Here is a 14,905-nt window from a genome sequence, read left to right as displayed (position 1 = left end):
GTAGCGTGAGTTTCTGCTAGATTTAGGAGGGGGAAATACATTTTTTTAAAGGAAAGCCTGCAAAAAGTCCCTCTTTATCTGGAGATTCAAGCATGACACATTCTGTGTGTTCTACACCCCAAGACCAATGATGATACTTTGTTGACAGATATATATTGGGGCCATCATCCCACTGGGAGCAGCAGAGAAAGACGGCCGACTCCGAGCTGCCGATGAGCTAATGTGCATTGACGGCATCTCTGTCAAAGGGAAATCACACAAACAGGTCCTGGACTTAATGACCAGTGCTGCGCGGAATGGCCAGGTGCTGCTCACTGTCCGGAGGAAGATCATCTTTGGCGGTATGTGCCAGGTGTCCAGACTAAACCCAGTCCCGCTAGGTTTGCCGGAGTCTGGTAGCATGGCCATTGGCACTCTTGTTCCTGGACTCAGTGTAAAAGCATGTTTCCACGGCCATAATCAGGTGACATAAAGCTGTACCATGAGAGAACAACTAGTACATCAGGAATGATGGAAACTCAGGGTGTCACCTCCACTTCTGGATGAATGGGGTAAAACAAATTTGTATCAAGCAGATGTTCTTGGAGGGAAGAGAATGGGATAAAAAAGGGAGCATCCGTTCGCGCTGAGACTCTGGAAAGCACTGCAATAGTGATGCTCTCTTGTTCTATAGTGCTTTTCATTGGAGGATCTGAAAGTACTTTACAAGCATTCATTATTAAAGCCACTCATGGCTCTACGTACTCTGGGCAGTGATACAAACTTTCTTTCTGCATTACAACACACTACATTCTGAGTTTTGTTAGAATTTGTGCAGCAGGCTTAAGTGTATTATTTAATTCAATGCAGAAATTAATTTTATAGTCAGAGAAGTGTTCTGTAGACAGTTCAGTGGCAATGGAATGTACAGATATGGAAACTGAGGTACAGAAGGGTTGTCGTGGCTCAGATGTCACTGACCACATCAGTGATCAACCTGAGAACAGAACCCAGGAGTCCTGGCTTGCAGTCCCCTGTTCTCATTAGTAAACCCCACTGCCTTTCATGGCTCTTTCAGTCAAGATAACTAGAAACATTCCTTATAAACTGTGAAAAAATAGAAGTGTATGATTTTCATAACATCTTCCCTTTCACTGTCATCCAAATGGGGGCAGCATGGCCTAATGGGCTAAGTATGAGTTTGTGAGCCTAGAAAGTCCTAAATTCTAATTCCAGGCCTGTCACTGACACACTGTGCATTCTTTGACAAATCAAGTGACGTCTGTGTCACTGTCTGTAAAATGGGTGTGATATCTACCTACTGCACAGGGGTGTTAGTGAGTTAATATTGTCATGGTGTTTCTCCCAGGTGCCACACAGAAACCAGACAAACCAGGAGGGGGCAGGGTCTCCAGTCACACTGTATTTGCATGTAGATTGCAGCCCTTCATGAGTCTGTCTTGCTCAGTTTTTGTTCAAGGTGAAAATGCATACTGTATTAAATTAGGTATTATCCGCCTAGTAACTACAGGTGTATTATATTGGTGCTATAACTGGTGGCTACTGCCAGCCTGTCGTAGCACGGTGCAAGGAGAGCAGATTGAGCCGAGCACAAAAAGAGGCCATCTAAAGGCTCAGAAAAGATTAATCGGAGAAAAAGCAATTTTCTGCCTTTGCATCTCAAGTTGCATTGCCTCCCTGGTGAATTCTGACAGTGTAACGTGTTCCTGAAAGAGAGGGTCTGATTCAGAGATCTTGAAAAGCTTACGTGGCTTCGTCTGCATCAGGGCCGCCTCTGCCTCTGGTCTCTGTTTATTTCTCCTTTATTTAATTTAAAAAGAAAGAAAGAAAAATCCCTTCATTTTACAGCTTTATTTTCCTCTGAATTTCCTGATGTGGCATGGTCCTCACAGGCAATGCTTCAAGACTGGGATTTTGTTAGTTTTCCATCGAAGAGGCTGGGCTTCAACATTTGAATTACCCTTTAAAATATTGGTACACGTTTTGAAATAGGCCGTTGGTTCTCTGCAGTGAAAATGGCAATAGTCCCAGTTTTAAAGTGGGTTTCTGCTCTTGATCTTGTGCTTAAACTGTACAGGAAAATAGTGCTGCCAAAAAGAGTCACTAAAGGGACAACCAAGGTTAGGCTAGCGTTATTAAGGGCATCAGCAACTGAGCACGACCTCTGAGCTGCTGTACACCCAGACTGTTCCCTTCTGAGTTATAAGTGTGTATTGCAAACATTAAACTCTCCTATTACACATTCTTAAACCTCTGTAGCAACTTCAGCCCGAAGTGTAAATGGTTCTACCCCGTATTCTGATTCCATCTGGTTTCAGTTGCCTTCTTAATAAACCCCCGTGGGGAGGGGAAGTGCTTCTCCATTTTGTTAGTGATCTGATCATGTTTATCCTTGTAGTTATCCAGCTCCACAGCACTCTTACTGATTCTACCTTATACTTTATTTTTGTGGTGTTTGTAGTCGAGAAACAGCCAGAAGAGGAGGAGTCGCAGCTGCCCATTTCCACTCAAAATGGATCTCCCCGGCTGAACCGGGTAGAGGTCACAAGCAGACAGTCCCCAGAGGCCTATGATGTCCTGCTACAGCGGAAAGAGAATGAAGGATTTGGGTTTGTCATCCTCACCACAAAAAGCAAACCTCCTCCTGGCGGTAAGGGCTGACTCCTGTGTGTTGGTGCCACCTACTCCACTGATGCCTGACTGGAGGAGATTAATTGGTTTAACTCATAGTTAAGCAGTTATTGCCAATGGCATTCAGGGCTGAGGACTCCTAGGAGATTCTTCTTTCATAGGATGGTGTTTGTTTTCCATGTCCAACCACCTTCTGTGCTGTGATCTGTTTCACTCGTCGTGCTGTTCACAACTTCAGTGGCTAAAGGCTAAGTCTGTCTCGCTCACAAAAGGGAATATGGTTTCTCTCCTTTGTACATTTTGTAGAAACTTTTGCATGTGCAACAACTGAAGTGGGGGTGGGAAATCACTCCTTACCAGTACAGGGGAAAAGAGAGAGAAACATATCCTTGTGATTTGATGACTTTCAGAATGTGTAAGGTGCCCAGACTGTGATAAGTGTGGGAATGGATGCACCGGTGTAGTCAAGGGTAAATGCAGGTAAACAGAGTTTACCCACTTCTCATTTGGGGAATATGGAGCTTAGTTTAGATTAGTTTACCCACTTTTTTTTACCACCACATCACTGGATGCAGAGAACAAATATGCACACACATACTCTTTACACTCTCGGTACAGCAGTGCCCAGTAGATAAAATCAGCTATTGGGTAGTTAGTGCCTGGATAAATCTCTTGCTAATAGAAGTATACTTACAAACTTAGACCTGTGAGATCCATTCAGGGGGTGTAGGTTATTACTCAGGTCTCTGGCTTTCTCAGATCTCAGTATTTCGAAGAAAGCAATGGAGGAATTAGTCAGGAGAACATTCTGTATCTGCCTTGTGACATGTTACAAACCAGAGATATTATCCTAAGCAATTTAGCGTATCTTAGGGTTCTAACTTGTGGATTTGGCAGATGGATCAGTTTGTAAGATAAAGAGCAGAGTGGACCAAGTGAAAATAAGAAGGTATCTTGTAAGTAGCGATAAGAGACAAGCTGCTTGAGGGAGGCATCTGAAATTCTCCCTAATTAACAGAAAGATTTCTGACCCCTAGCACTAGAGTAATTTAAAAGAAGTGCCCATTCTTTATAATCAAATACATTTTGTATTGAATGTGATCCTGGGTGCCAGACTCCCAGAGCTTGCCAGGTAGCAGTTATTAACACCACCTCTGCATAGACAGATGTGCCTACCTTTCATAAACTGTTGACTTTTATGAGATGGCTTCCACACTCTTCTCAGATACTTTTGGCCAAGATTTGAGTAGTTCAGTTTTAAAATGAAAAGGTATGGTCAATCTATAACTAGGCCTGTTGGCTGGCATTGTTGCCCTTTGTGAGAATTGGAGGGATGGGTATGGTTCTCTCAGTTCATAGAGAATGAAGAGCTTACAGCCAGGCTGAGCCTTGTAACACAAAAGGGATGCCAGACAGCTCAGTGGATTTACCCAGGGCACAGCAAGTTACTTTCTTGTTTTTTCTCCCTGAGATGTGGACACTCGGGTATCTGTACCCCAGTGATCTGAAATCTTTTGTCCCCTGCTGTGAATCAGTTTCCCAGTAACTGCCCTAATGATCCCAGAGCACTTACTGTAATAATGACTTGAATGTTTGCGTGTGAGTAAAGGGATGTTCTTCCAGCCCAGACTATTTACACTGACATGTTGCTCTGCCTTATTTCTCTGTTTATTATACTATGAAAAAGCAGAAATACAGACAAAAGCAAAAAGAAAAGGAGGACTTGTGGCACCTCAGAGACTCACCCATTTATTTGAGCATGAGCTTTCGTGAGCTACAGCTCACGAAATGAATGAAGGATGCAGTGAGCTGTAGCTCAGGAAAGCTGATGCTCAAATAAATGGGTGAGTCTCTGAGGTGCCACACGTCCTCCTGTTCTTTCTGCAGATGCAGACTAACACGGCGGCTGCTCTGAAACCAGACAAAAGCAGTGACTCTGAAAGAAAAGCATTGTCTTATTATTTTGTTGAGTTTACATGATACATATTTTGACTGAGTGATTTGAAGTCTTGGCTAAAACAATATATTTTTAATGAAATTTAGAACGAAACAGTGCCAAGTATCAGTGAAGGTTGTGAAAGAGTGAGCTGCTGCGGCGTGGAGTATTACTACAGTACCAGCTCAGCCCCCAGAAGTGCCGACCTCTGTTCTATAAAACCAGTTGCTATAGGAACACTTGGGACAGGAGCTGTCACCCTCTGATGCTGTGCTGTGATTATGTGACCTGTGTTAGCGATATGAAAAACTAACTCTTTGGACTGGTTTTCTGTTGCCTTGTCAGAGTTGGGTGACATTAGAAAAATGATTATTAACAAGTAAGCAGAATTGTACTGTGTAATCCTGGTACTGCATCATTAGAACATTCTTGCCAGCATACCATCCAGAAATTCTTTCATCAAGTTGAAACTGCAATGAAAGTAGTTGGGTGGTTTTGTTTTTATGGGAAATAACAGAAGATAACTGGATCCCTATTTCAGCATTGGAAGTGCTAAGGTAGCAGTCCCAGCCTGTTTTTAATGCTTGTAAATAAGAAACATTGGTATATCAGTGTATTGCATTATGCTGGAACATCTTTGCAACATCTCACGTAAGAATGGCCATACTGGGTCAGACCAGTGGTCCATCTAGCCCAGTATCCTGTCTTCCTGCCAGGCCAGATGCTTCAGAGGGAATGAACAGAACAGGGAATCATCAAGTGATCCCGGCCCTGTCATTGAGTCCCAGCTTCTGGCAATCAGAGGTTTGGAGCATGGGGTTGCTGGCTAATAGCCATTGATGGACCTATCCTCCATGAACTTATCTAGCTCTTTTCTGAACCCTGTTATAGTCTTGGCCTTCACAACACCCTCTGGCAAGGAATTCCACAGGTTGACTGTCCGTTGTGTGAAGAAAGACTTCCTTTTGTTCATTTTAAACCTGCTACCTATTAATTTCATTTGGTGACCCCTAGTTCTTGTCTTATGAGAAGGTGTAAATAACACTTCCTTATTTACTGTCTCCATGCCAGTCATGTTTCCGTGGACCTATATCATTTCCCGCCTTAGTCGTCTTTTTTCTAAACGGAACAGTCCCAGTTTTTTTAATCTCTGCTGTGTTGGAAGCTGTTCCATGCCTCTCATCATTTTTGTTGCCCTTCTCTGTACTTTTTCCAATTCTAATTGTCTCTCTTTGAGATGAAGTGACCAGAGCTGAATGCAGTATTCAAGGTCTGGGTGAATAGGGATTTACATAGTGACGTTGTGATATTTTCAGTCATATTTTCTATTCCTTTTCCAATGGTTCCTCACATTCATTTAGCTTTTTTGACTGCCGCTGCCCACTGGGCAGCCATTTGCAGAAAACTATCCACGATTCCCATCGTTTTGTATATATAGTTGGGATTATGTTTTCCAATGTACATTACTTTGCACTAGGGTTGTCAAGCGATTAAAAAAATTAATCCCGATTAATCACGCTCTTAATAATAGAATACCATTTATTTAAATATTTTTGGATGTTTTCTACATGCTCGAATATATGTATTCTGTGTTGTCATTGAAATCAGAAGTGTACAATACTCACTTCTTATTTATTTTTATTACAAATCTTTGCACTGTAAAAACAAAAGACCATATTTTTCAATTCACCTAATGCAAATACTGTAGTGCAATCTCTTTATTATGAAAGTAAACTTACAAATGTAGAATTATGTAAAAAAAACCTGCATCCAAAAATAAAACAATGTAAAACTCTAGAGCCTACAAGTCCACTTAACCTTACTTCTTGTTCAGCCAATCACTCGGACAAACAAGTTTTTTCACATTTGCAGGAGATAATGCTGCCCTCTTCTTGTTTACAAAGTCACCTGAAAGTGAGAACAGGCGTTTGCATGGCATTGTTGTAGCTGGATGCGCTAAAGATTCATATGTCCCTTCATGCTTCAACCACCATTCCAGAGGACATGCGTCCATGCTGACGGATTCTGCTCGATAACAATCCAAAGCAGTACGGAACAACGCATGTTCATTTTCATCATCTCAGTCAGATGCCACCAACAGAAGATTGGTTTTCTTTTTTGGTGGTTCAGGTTCTGGAGTTTCTGCGTCAGAGTGTTGCTCTTTTAAGACTTCTGAAAGCATGCTCCACACCTCATCCCTCTCAGATTTTGGAAGGCACTTCAGATTCTTAAAACCTTGAGTGCTGTAGCTGTCTGTAGAAATCTGATATTGGAACCTTTTTTGTGTTTTGTCAAATCTGCAGTGAAAGTGTTCTTAAATCAAACAACATATGCTGGGTCATCATCCGAGACTACCATAGCACAAAATATATGGCAGAATGCAGGTAAAACCATGGAGCAGGAGGCATACAATTCTCCTCCAAGGAGTTCAGTCACAAATTTAATTATGCTATTTTTTTTTTTTTTTAAACAAGCATCATCAGTATGGACATGTCCTCTGGAATGGTGGTCAAAGCATGAAGAGACACATCAATGTTTAGCATCTCTGGCACGTAAATACCTTGCAGTGCTGGCTACAAAAGTGCCCTGCGAACAACTGTTCTCACTTTCAGGTGACATTGTAAATAAGGAGTGGCATTATCTCCCATAAATGTAAACAGGCTTGTTTCTCTTAGTGATTGGCTGAACGAGAAGTAGGACTGAGTGGACTTGTAGGCTCTAAAGTTGTACATTGTTGTTTTTGAGTGCAGTTACGTAACCAAAAAAAATCTACTTTTGTAAGTTGCATTTTCACGATAAGGAGATTGCACTACAGTACTTGTATGAGGTGAATTGAAAGATACTATTTCTTTGTCATTTTTACAGTGCAAATATTTGTAATCAAAAGTAACATGAAGTGAACACTGTACACTTTGTATTCTGTGTTGTAATTAAAATCAATATATTTGAAAATGTAGAAAAACATCTAAAATATTTAGTAAATTTCAATGGGTATTTTGTTTAACAGTGTGATTAAAACTGTGATTAATCAAGATTAAATTTTTAATTGCAATTAATTGTTTTTAGTTAATCGCATGAGCTAACTGCGATTAATTGACAACCTTACTTCGCACTTATCAAAACTGAATTTCATCTGCCATTTTGTTGCCCAGTCACTCAGTTTAATGATATCCCTTTGTAACTCTTCACAGTCTGCTTTGGACTTAACTATCTTGAATAATTTTATATCATCTGCAAATTTGACCACCTTCCTGCTTACCCCCTTTTCCAGATCATTTATTAATGACTTAAAATGAACCCACTGGGATATTTTACACAAGATAATTCATCAGTTAGTTGTAACTCTACAATCCTGTGATGCTTTCCTCTTCTCAGATAACTCTTACATAAATTATATTAAAAATGTAGGCCTTAAAAGTGGGAGAAGAAATTAAAGACAATACAATTAAATCTTTAAATGGAGGTAAAAATTGAGAGGCATCAATGTCTGCTCCTTTATAGCAAGTAACAAGTGTTTGCTAGCTCATTAATTACAAGCCTGAATGGTAAATTAAGGTCAGATTTCTGATGACTTTCAGAAAGTGTTTGGAGATTTGCGGTCATAGTTTGAAATGCCAAATGATAATGTTAAGTACATAATTCTGCACCCCTCTCTCTCCATTCACCATCCGTTCCCTTTCAATGAAGCATGCTTGGGAGAAATAATAGACGTTAGGAAGAAGACAGAGACCTTCTCCCTCCACTGGGCTTTGGGTGCACATAAGGGATTTCAGGTGAAATTTCAGTTATGACGGGGAGAGCATCCGTGAAAGGGATGGCTGGAACCAGTGAAGATCTTTGGTGACAGTCTAAGGTAGAAATGTGAGCACTGGTCCAAGAGCCATCGTGAGAGACTTTAAGGATCCATACAGAGGGGAGCCATCTTTGCTACACCTTCAGGGATCCAGGTAAATCAAAGGCAGCTCTGGTTGCGTGGGAAGGCAGCACGCTGACAGATGGGCTTTGATTTAACGTGAAGTTCCTCTGGCACCAATGTATCGGAGCTAAGGCAGCACAATGAGCTGAGGTTTCTGTTTGCTCCCTACTGGTGCATTGGCCTCACGTGAGCTGTTGAGTGCAATTTGCTGTATTGACTTACAGATCAACCACCACCAACCTACAATTTTCCATTAGCATCACTCCAGATCTTGCTAGTTGTCAGAGCCTGTGGGAGCTGCTGGGAAGTAGAGATACTGGCTGATCTCTGCCAAAAAGAAGCCTGAAGAAAAGTATTGTATTTCTGAGAAAAGGATGCTCATATTTTGCTACCAGTGGAACTTTCCTCTGCCCGTTGGAGGCTTTTTAGTTCTGCCCCCTCCTATACCCAGCCCATTGCTTGGTCCGGCCTGGGGAAAGTGACTAATATGAATGAGCCCCTTAAAAATACTCTCCCTCTCCCTTACTTTTCGCTTCCCCTTCTCTTTCCCAGTCCCATTGCTCTGGCCCCTAAAGGAATGTATTAAGAAGAGTGGAGTGAGGAGAGCAGCCTGGATAAGCTAATCTGGAGAGCTGGTTAAAACTTACTATATGGAAAACACCAGGGGTTATGGATGCAGATCCATCTTGATGTGGAAAAATTGGAAAGAGTCCAGTGGAGGGCAACAAAAATTATTAGGGGACTGGAACACATGACTTATGAGGAGAGGCTGAGGGAACTGGGATTGTTTAGTCTGCGGAAGAGAAGAATGAGGGGGGATTTGATAGCTGCTTTCAACTACCTGAAGGGGGGTTCCAAAGAGGATGGATCTAGACTGTTCTCAGTGGTAGCTGATGACAGAACGAGGAGTAATGGTCTCAAGTTGCAGTGGGGAAGGTTTAGGTTGATATTAGGAAAAACTTTTTCACCAGGAGGGTGGTGAAACACTGGAATGCGTTACCTAGGGAGGTGGTGGAATCTCCTTCCTTAGATATTTTTAAGGTCAGGCTTGATAAAGCCCTGGCTGGGATGATTTAGTTGGGGATTGGTCCTGCTTTGAGCAGGGGGTTTGGACTAGATGACCTCCTGAGGTCCCTTCCAACCCTGATATTCTATGAAGCCCAGAAATGCAGAAGTAGGAAAAACCTTTGTCCAGAACCTTTACTTCTCTGGCTCACCTTTGCATTCTGTCTGACTACACCCAGCACCACTGTCATGAGCCACATTGTAAAGTAAATGCAGTCTGAATGTTTTATTTTTCTTCCCTAGTATTGCAAGGTATTTGTACTTGTATCACAGGATCAAAAAGCAATCTGTGCGCCTATATTTACCATTGCTGCATCAAACTCCTTGTATCTATTCCTCCCTCCAAAGGATGCTTCAGTACTTCTAAGCAAGCAAGCAAGCAAGAAAGAAACCAACCTCTTGCATATGGCAGAACAAAGTGCCTCAGAGAATCCTGATGCATAAGATTTTATTCATTCTGTGCAGATGTGATCTGCTTCCTTTAAAGGTTTTCGTTTAGGCATAATAATAGCTCTCATGTGCCAGGGGAAGGCTCTTAGTGGCTTTGCCTGGTTAATATTTTTCCTTCACCCTGCTGGCTTTGCATGCTGTGTGGGGTTTGTTTTGTTCCAGTGGATCTGTCATAGTTGGCTTGTTTTATGTATAAAACTGTCTGGCAAGCTGTAATGAAGGGAAAATGACCGTGGAGATGGAAGTTTCTTAGGACAGTGTGCAGCATAAAGCTGTTTGCAGACCTTTGACTTTGCACACTCGATACGACAGCAGAGAGATACCTGGGAATTGGAAATGGAACACGCCTATCCCCATGTGTCCCAGACTGGAACTCCATACCGTGCCACTGCCTGGTCCCACGTGTAGTTCCTGAAAGAGGCGCATTGGTCATATCTAACGAGACTGACCCCATGGCTAAGAGGAGGATCAGTCAGGCCAAGACTCCAGCGGCGTCTGAACAGGACAAATGCTCCTTGGTACCAGTGGGCTGGAAGGGTTCCCATAGTCACCTTTAGGAGCCTGTAAAGTTTCGCCCTTTCCCACTCATCTGCTCTTTTCTGTTTTCATAGTGGCCCTCTTCCCCACTCTGCCAGTGATACCAGCTTCAGCAACCTATTAATCCATGCCACTTTGATGCCTAGCTCCTATGGTTCTACTAATCAAAGGCATTATATAAGAACTGGGTGGTATTCCACACTGTATACACAGTGTGTTCCATAGAAATGCATACTCCTTTCACAATTTAACTTCCACTTTTTATTTGCTATAACATTATATTAGCCATATTAATTTTATTATATATTATACATGTATTTATGGATGGACTACCTTTCTTGAGATGCTCTGTAGGGCCACTGCCTTCTCATTCACATCCCTCTAAAATACCCTCTTTCGTGGCAATGTTTGTTTGAGTACTTGGGGAATTCTCTGTCTAATTTTTTTCACATTGATATTAAAACACCTGGTCAGTTGCCTAATACCTTTTGTTACTTCCCTTATGTCTGAGTGCCTTTTAGATGATAAGGGACCATACCTTCTCTCCTGTTTGCACAGCACCTCGCACATTGTGAAGAATCTAAAAAACGCGTTCCAGTAACGCCCAAATATCCTGTGTATAGACTGACATCCTGCTCAGCACATCTGACGTAGCTCAAATAAGCCACAAAGCTGATATATTTATTTTGTTTAATTCATTGGCTCAAGTAAAATTTGTTTTAGATGGAAAAACTTATAATTCAAATTTTAACAGTACACGACCCCTTATGACCTATTCTGTTTTAGTATAAAAACTGTACCCTGTACAAACCAGACGGACAAATCAATGAGTGGGGAATCATTAACTGTTGGTTGCCTATTGATAGCCAGGCAGTGGTGGAAGTTGCTACTGGCAGCGGTGCCACCTTCAGGAGGTTATCGCAGAGCCACATGGCCTATAATTTCACACCTGCTATAAACTGAAGGAGGCATGGTAGGAAATTTATCTTGATAACCTGTGTTTCATAATGGCAAACTTTAAGATTCGTTTAAGGGAGAGTATGCATAAGTAACGTTGTGTTACCTGTAATCTGCCAGATTGGTGCACCAAGTAACCGCTTTGGAAGTGGAACCAACGATGCTTTACAATTTTCTCTCCATTTTATCTAGTTATAGGTTTAGCCACACAGAGCAAATCAGAGGAAGTAGTCTTTTCCCATTCCTCTGACCGTTTCTCTGTTTACATGCATCCCTATTTGTCTTGCACATCAAAGTGGCAGGGTTGATTTATTGTCATTCGCTCCAATAGTGCCTCCTTCCATGTATGCAATGGAGAGAAAACTCTGTGAAATTATATGATGCCCTTTTTTGCTAAGGCTCTTGATTTTAGCTTGCTCTGATTTAAGGGTAATGAACCTTGGCTGCCAACAAAATGAAACACCACTACAAGATCCACTTCTTCTTAGTACTCAACCTGCGTGGCTCAGACAGCCAGTATTGCAGGGTGTGTGGAATTCTCTATATCAACCCCACCTGCTGCCTATTGTTAGCCAGATTCAAATGTGCAGGTCAGAGTGACAATAAACAGCTAGTTCCTCTCAAGTTGTAAGCACTCCATGGTAAAGCCACTCTGATTTATTTGAGATAGGTAACAGCAATTGTTTACATTTGGAGTGCTTCATATAAATGAACAGGAACAGCAGCTGCCTATTAACAAGTACAGTGTATGCTGAAAACGCTGACATGCCTCTTCTTGGTTCCCTAGTGATTCCCCACAAGATCGGGCGTGTTATTGAAGGGAGCCCAGCTGATCAGTGTGGGAAGCTGAAAGTGGGAGACCGTATCTCAGCTGTGAATGGGCAGTCAATCATAGAGCTCTCCCATGACAGTATAGTGCAGCTGATTAAAGATGCAGGCCACATGGTTACCCTGACTGTCGTTGCTGAGGAAGGTAAGAAAAATGCCTGCTTATTTCTCCCCAGTGCGGATACTAATGGTGGCACAGCCTGCAGGGTGCGGCGTCCTGCCACATGATCACCAAGTATTTCTGTAATAAAATAGATACAAAGCCCCAGAGTCTGGTTTTATATCTTCTTAAGTTAACAAGCTGAAAAGGAGGTGGTATAAAGACGTTGGAGGTTTTAGGAAAATAATCTACCTAGTGAGTGACGGATTGTGGAGCTCATTTCATTTGCTTGATGGAAGCTGGGCACAAGTGCAGAGGAGTGGGGGAGGGGAGACACATGCAGAGATGGTTTTATTGAAAAGACAAGATTCAGGCATTATGAGAATCAGTGCTGTGGTATGGAGACCCCTCCACAGAAATCGGAGAGAGAGACTGCTCCTGACAGGAAATATTCCCCATCCAGCTCTAGCACTTCTTAGCGTGAAAAAGATCTGATCCTTCAAGTTTTAGAAGGGGGAAGAAATTACTGCACTCTGGGATGTCAGTGAAAAGTAGAGTTGAATTTTCTGAGCTTACTTGGCATCCTAGCGTTGTGCAGCAGGAATTCCCGTCAGGAGAGCCTCTGCCCCAGAACTAATCGGTAAGTTCCTACGGTGCTATTGCCTATGCACGTCCACAAGGCATTGCGAGTAGCATGGGTCAGCTCTGCCTCGGGGGTCCTGTTGCCAAACAGAAGTCAAGCACCCTAAGGCCTAGCGAATATCCAGTTCTTAGACATCCTGCCCTGCTGGGCATTTTCAGTGTTTTCCTCTTGCTCTGTGAAAATGCACAGATTTGCCTGATGCTGCATTTCCAGGACACAATAGAAACATTTTGTGGCCCTTAGTTCTTCTAAAGATACATCTGGAGAAAACTCGCATCCTGATCGCTGTTTCTTCTGCAAAGCCTCTCAGGTTGCTAGCAAATTCAGCGCACAAAACAATGAAATCCTCTAAGCAGCAAAATGAATATTTGTGATGCCAAAGTCCCACCTTCAGAAATGGCATTTTCTAATGAAAGCTCCCATGCAACTCTGCTCTTAATATTATATTGTTCCCTACACAAATAGTTCACTATAAATGTGTAAAATCCAATCGTTTGAAGAGAGAGCTTTTTTCCAGCCCTGCTTACCACTGCATTTTTCTGGATTGCTGCTTGTAGGTTAAACTAAAGTTGCTATAATTATTTTGCAAGTAAGATGGGTTTCTCCACTCTTAAATAATAAATACTTATAGCTAGTATGTGGATAAAGCCAACAAATGATTCCTTCTCATTTCACATTCATTGCAAATATTTAACATGGTATCTTGGCCTTTCATATAGAATATCAAAGACTTAATTTACCTGCTTATTAATGCTTGAAACAGAGAGGCTCTTTTTATTTATAAAATCCATTATATTTCAGTGTCGCTTTCATGATTATCAGATCAAATTCATTTCAGGCCACAGGGATACAGCTCAAAGCAATCACCCTGCCTTTAATGCAGTTGGAGTTTAAGTTGAGGTTCCGCTAAGTCCATTTCTATCTAGTTTTTAATCAACCTCGTCTCTGAGATAAATTGCCTCCGCCATTAATATCTGAATGTAACACCCCTTTTCACACACCCTGTAGAAACCCTGATCTTAGCTTTTCTCCATTCCTAAATCATATGGGATTTGCAGATAAAATTCAGAGATAAAACATGGACCTGAGTGAGAATCAGTATTGGGAAAAAAATGTCAGTAATCGATTATAAAACCAGCCCAAAGTGACCAACAGGAGAAGCCATGTGGCTTGGAGATTTATGTAATGTTTGGAGGAACTACAGAAATCCATGTTGCTCATAAACAAGAGTAAATTACTGCTTCTAAAATAATCACTGGTTTAAGTTTGGGGAACGTAGTTCAGCTAATGGCACAGCTGCAGTAAGCACCAAGTTCCAGATCACAAAATACTCGGCAGGTACTATCCTCCTTAGAGCAGTCAGACCCTGGGGAAAGCCAGGGCACACATTAGATCATGCAGACCTCTCAATCAGTTACACACTCTGGGAAGCAGGTTGGGCTTTATAGGGTTGGATGCCTGGCTACTGCTGCCACTAGTTAGTTGCATTGTGAATAACACTGAGGGGAGAGAGAAATACCCATTTAGCCGGAAGCTATTCAGCACCATAGTGCTCAAGCCCGGACTGACTTTGCTGTTCCCCAATGTATCTTCTGTGCTGACCTCTTAGATTGGCAGTGAAAATGCTACAATGCAACTCTCATCCCTCCACTACTCCTCTCCAGCTTTCACAAATGTGTATTCTTTACTTTTCATCCTTTGTCCCAATTGTGTCTCTAATTCTAGAATAAGTGAATTCCGCTCCATGCTCCAGAAGACATTTTATAACAGCCCCTAGTCATGTACTATCCAAAAACATGGGAGAGCAGGATGAGTGGAGGAGCTGAGAATTCATGCAGACAG

General features: G+C 42.0%; 1 protein-coding gene across 7 annotated transcripts in view; it reads left to right on the top strand.

The window, feature by feature from the left end:
* MAGI3 (membrane associated guanylate kinase, WW and PDZ domain containing 3) overlaps positions 1–14,905 on the top strand; it is a 211,945-nt gene that overhangs the window by 177,437 nt on the left and 19,603 nt on the right. For all 7 annotated transcript variants that reach the window (XM_073319477.1, XM_073319471.1, XM_073319470.1 and 4 more), the window contains 3 exons: positions 149–341; positions 2,462–2,650; positions 12,280–12,465. In XM_073319477.1, the coding sequence (XP_073175578.1) occupies positions 149–341; positions 2,462–2,650; positions 12,280–12,465 (568 nt within the window). The remainder of the gene's footprint in view (positions 1–148; positions 342–2,461; positions 2,651–12,279; positions 12,466–14,905) is intronic.

The sequence above is a fragment of the Lepidochelys kempii genome, chromosome 21, assembly GCF_965140265.1.
Source record: "Lepidochelys kempii isolate rLepKem1 chromosome 21, rLepKem1.hap2, whole genome shotgun sequence".
Classification (NCBI taxonomy): Eukaryota; Metazoa; Chordata; order Testudines; family Cheloniidae; genus Lepidochelys; species Lepidochelys kempii.
This window is presented reverse-complemented; position numbering and strand designations above follow the sequence as displayed.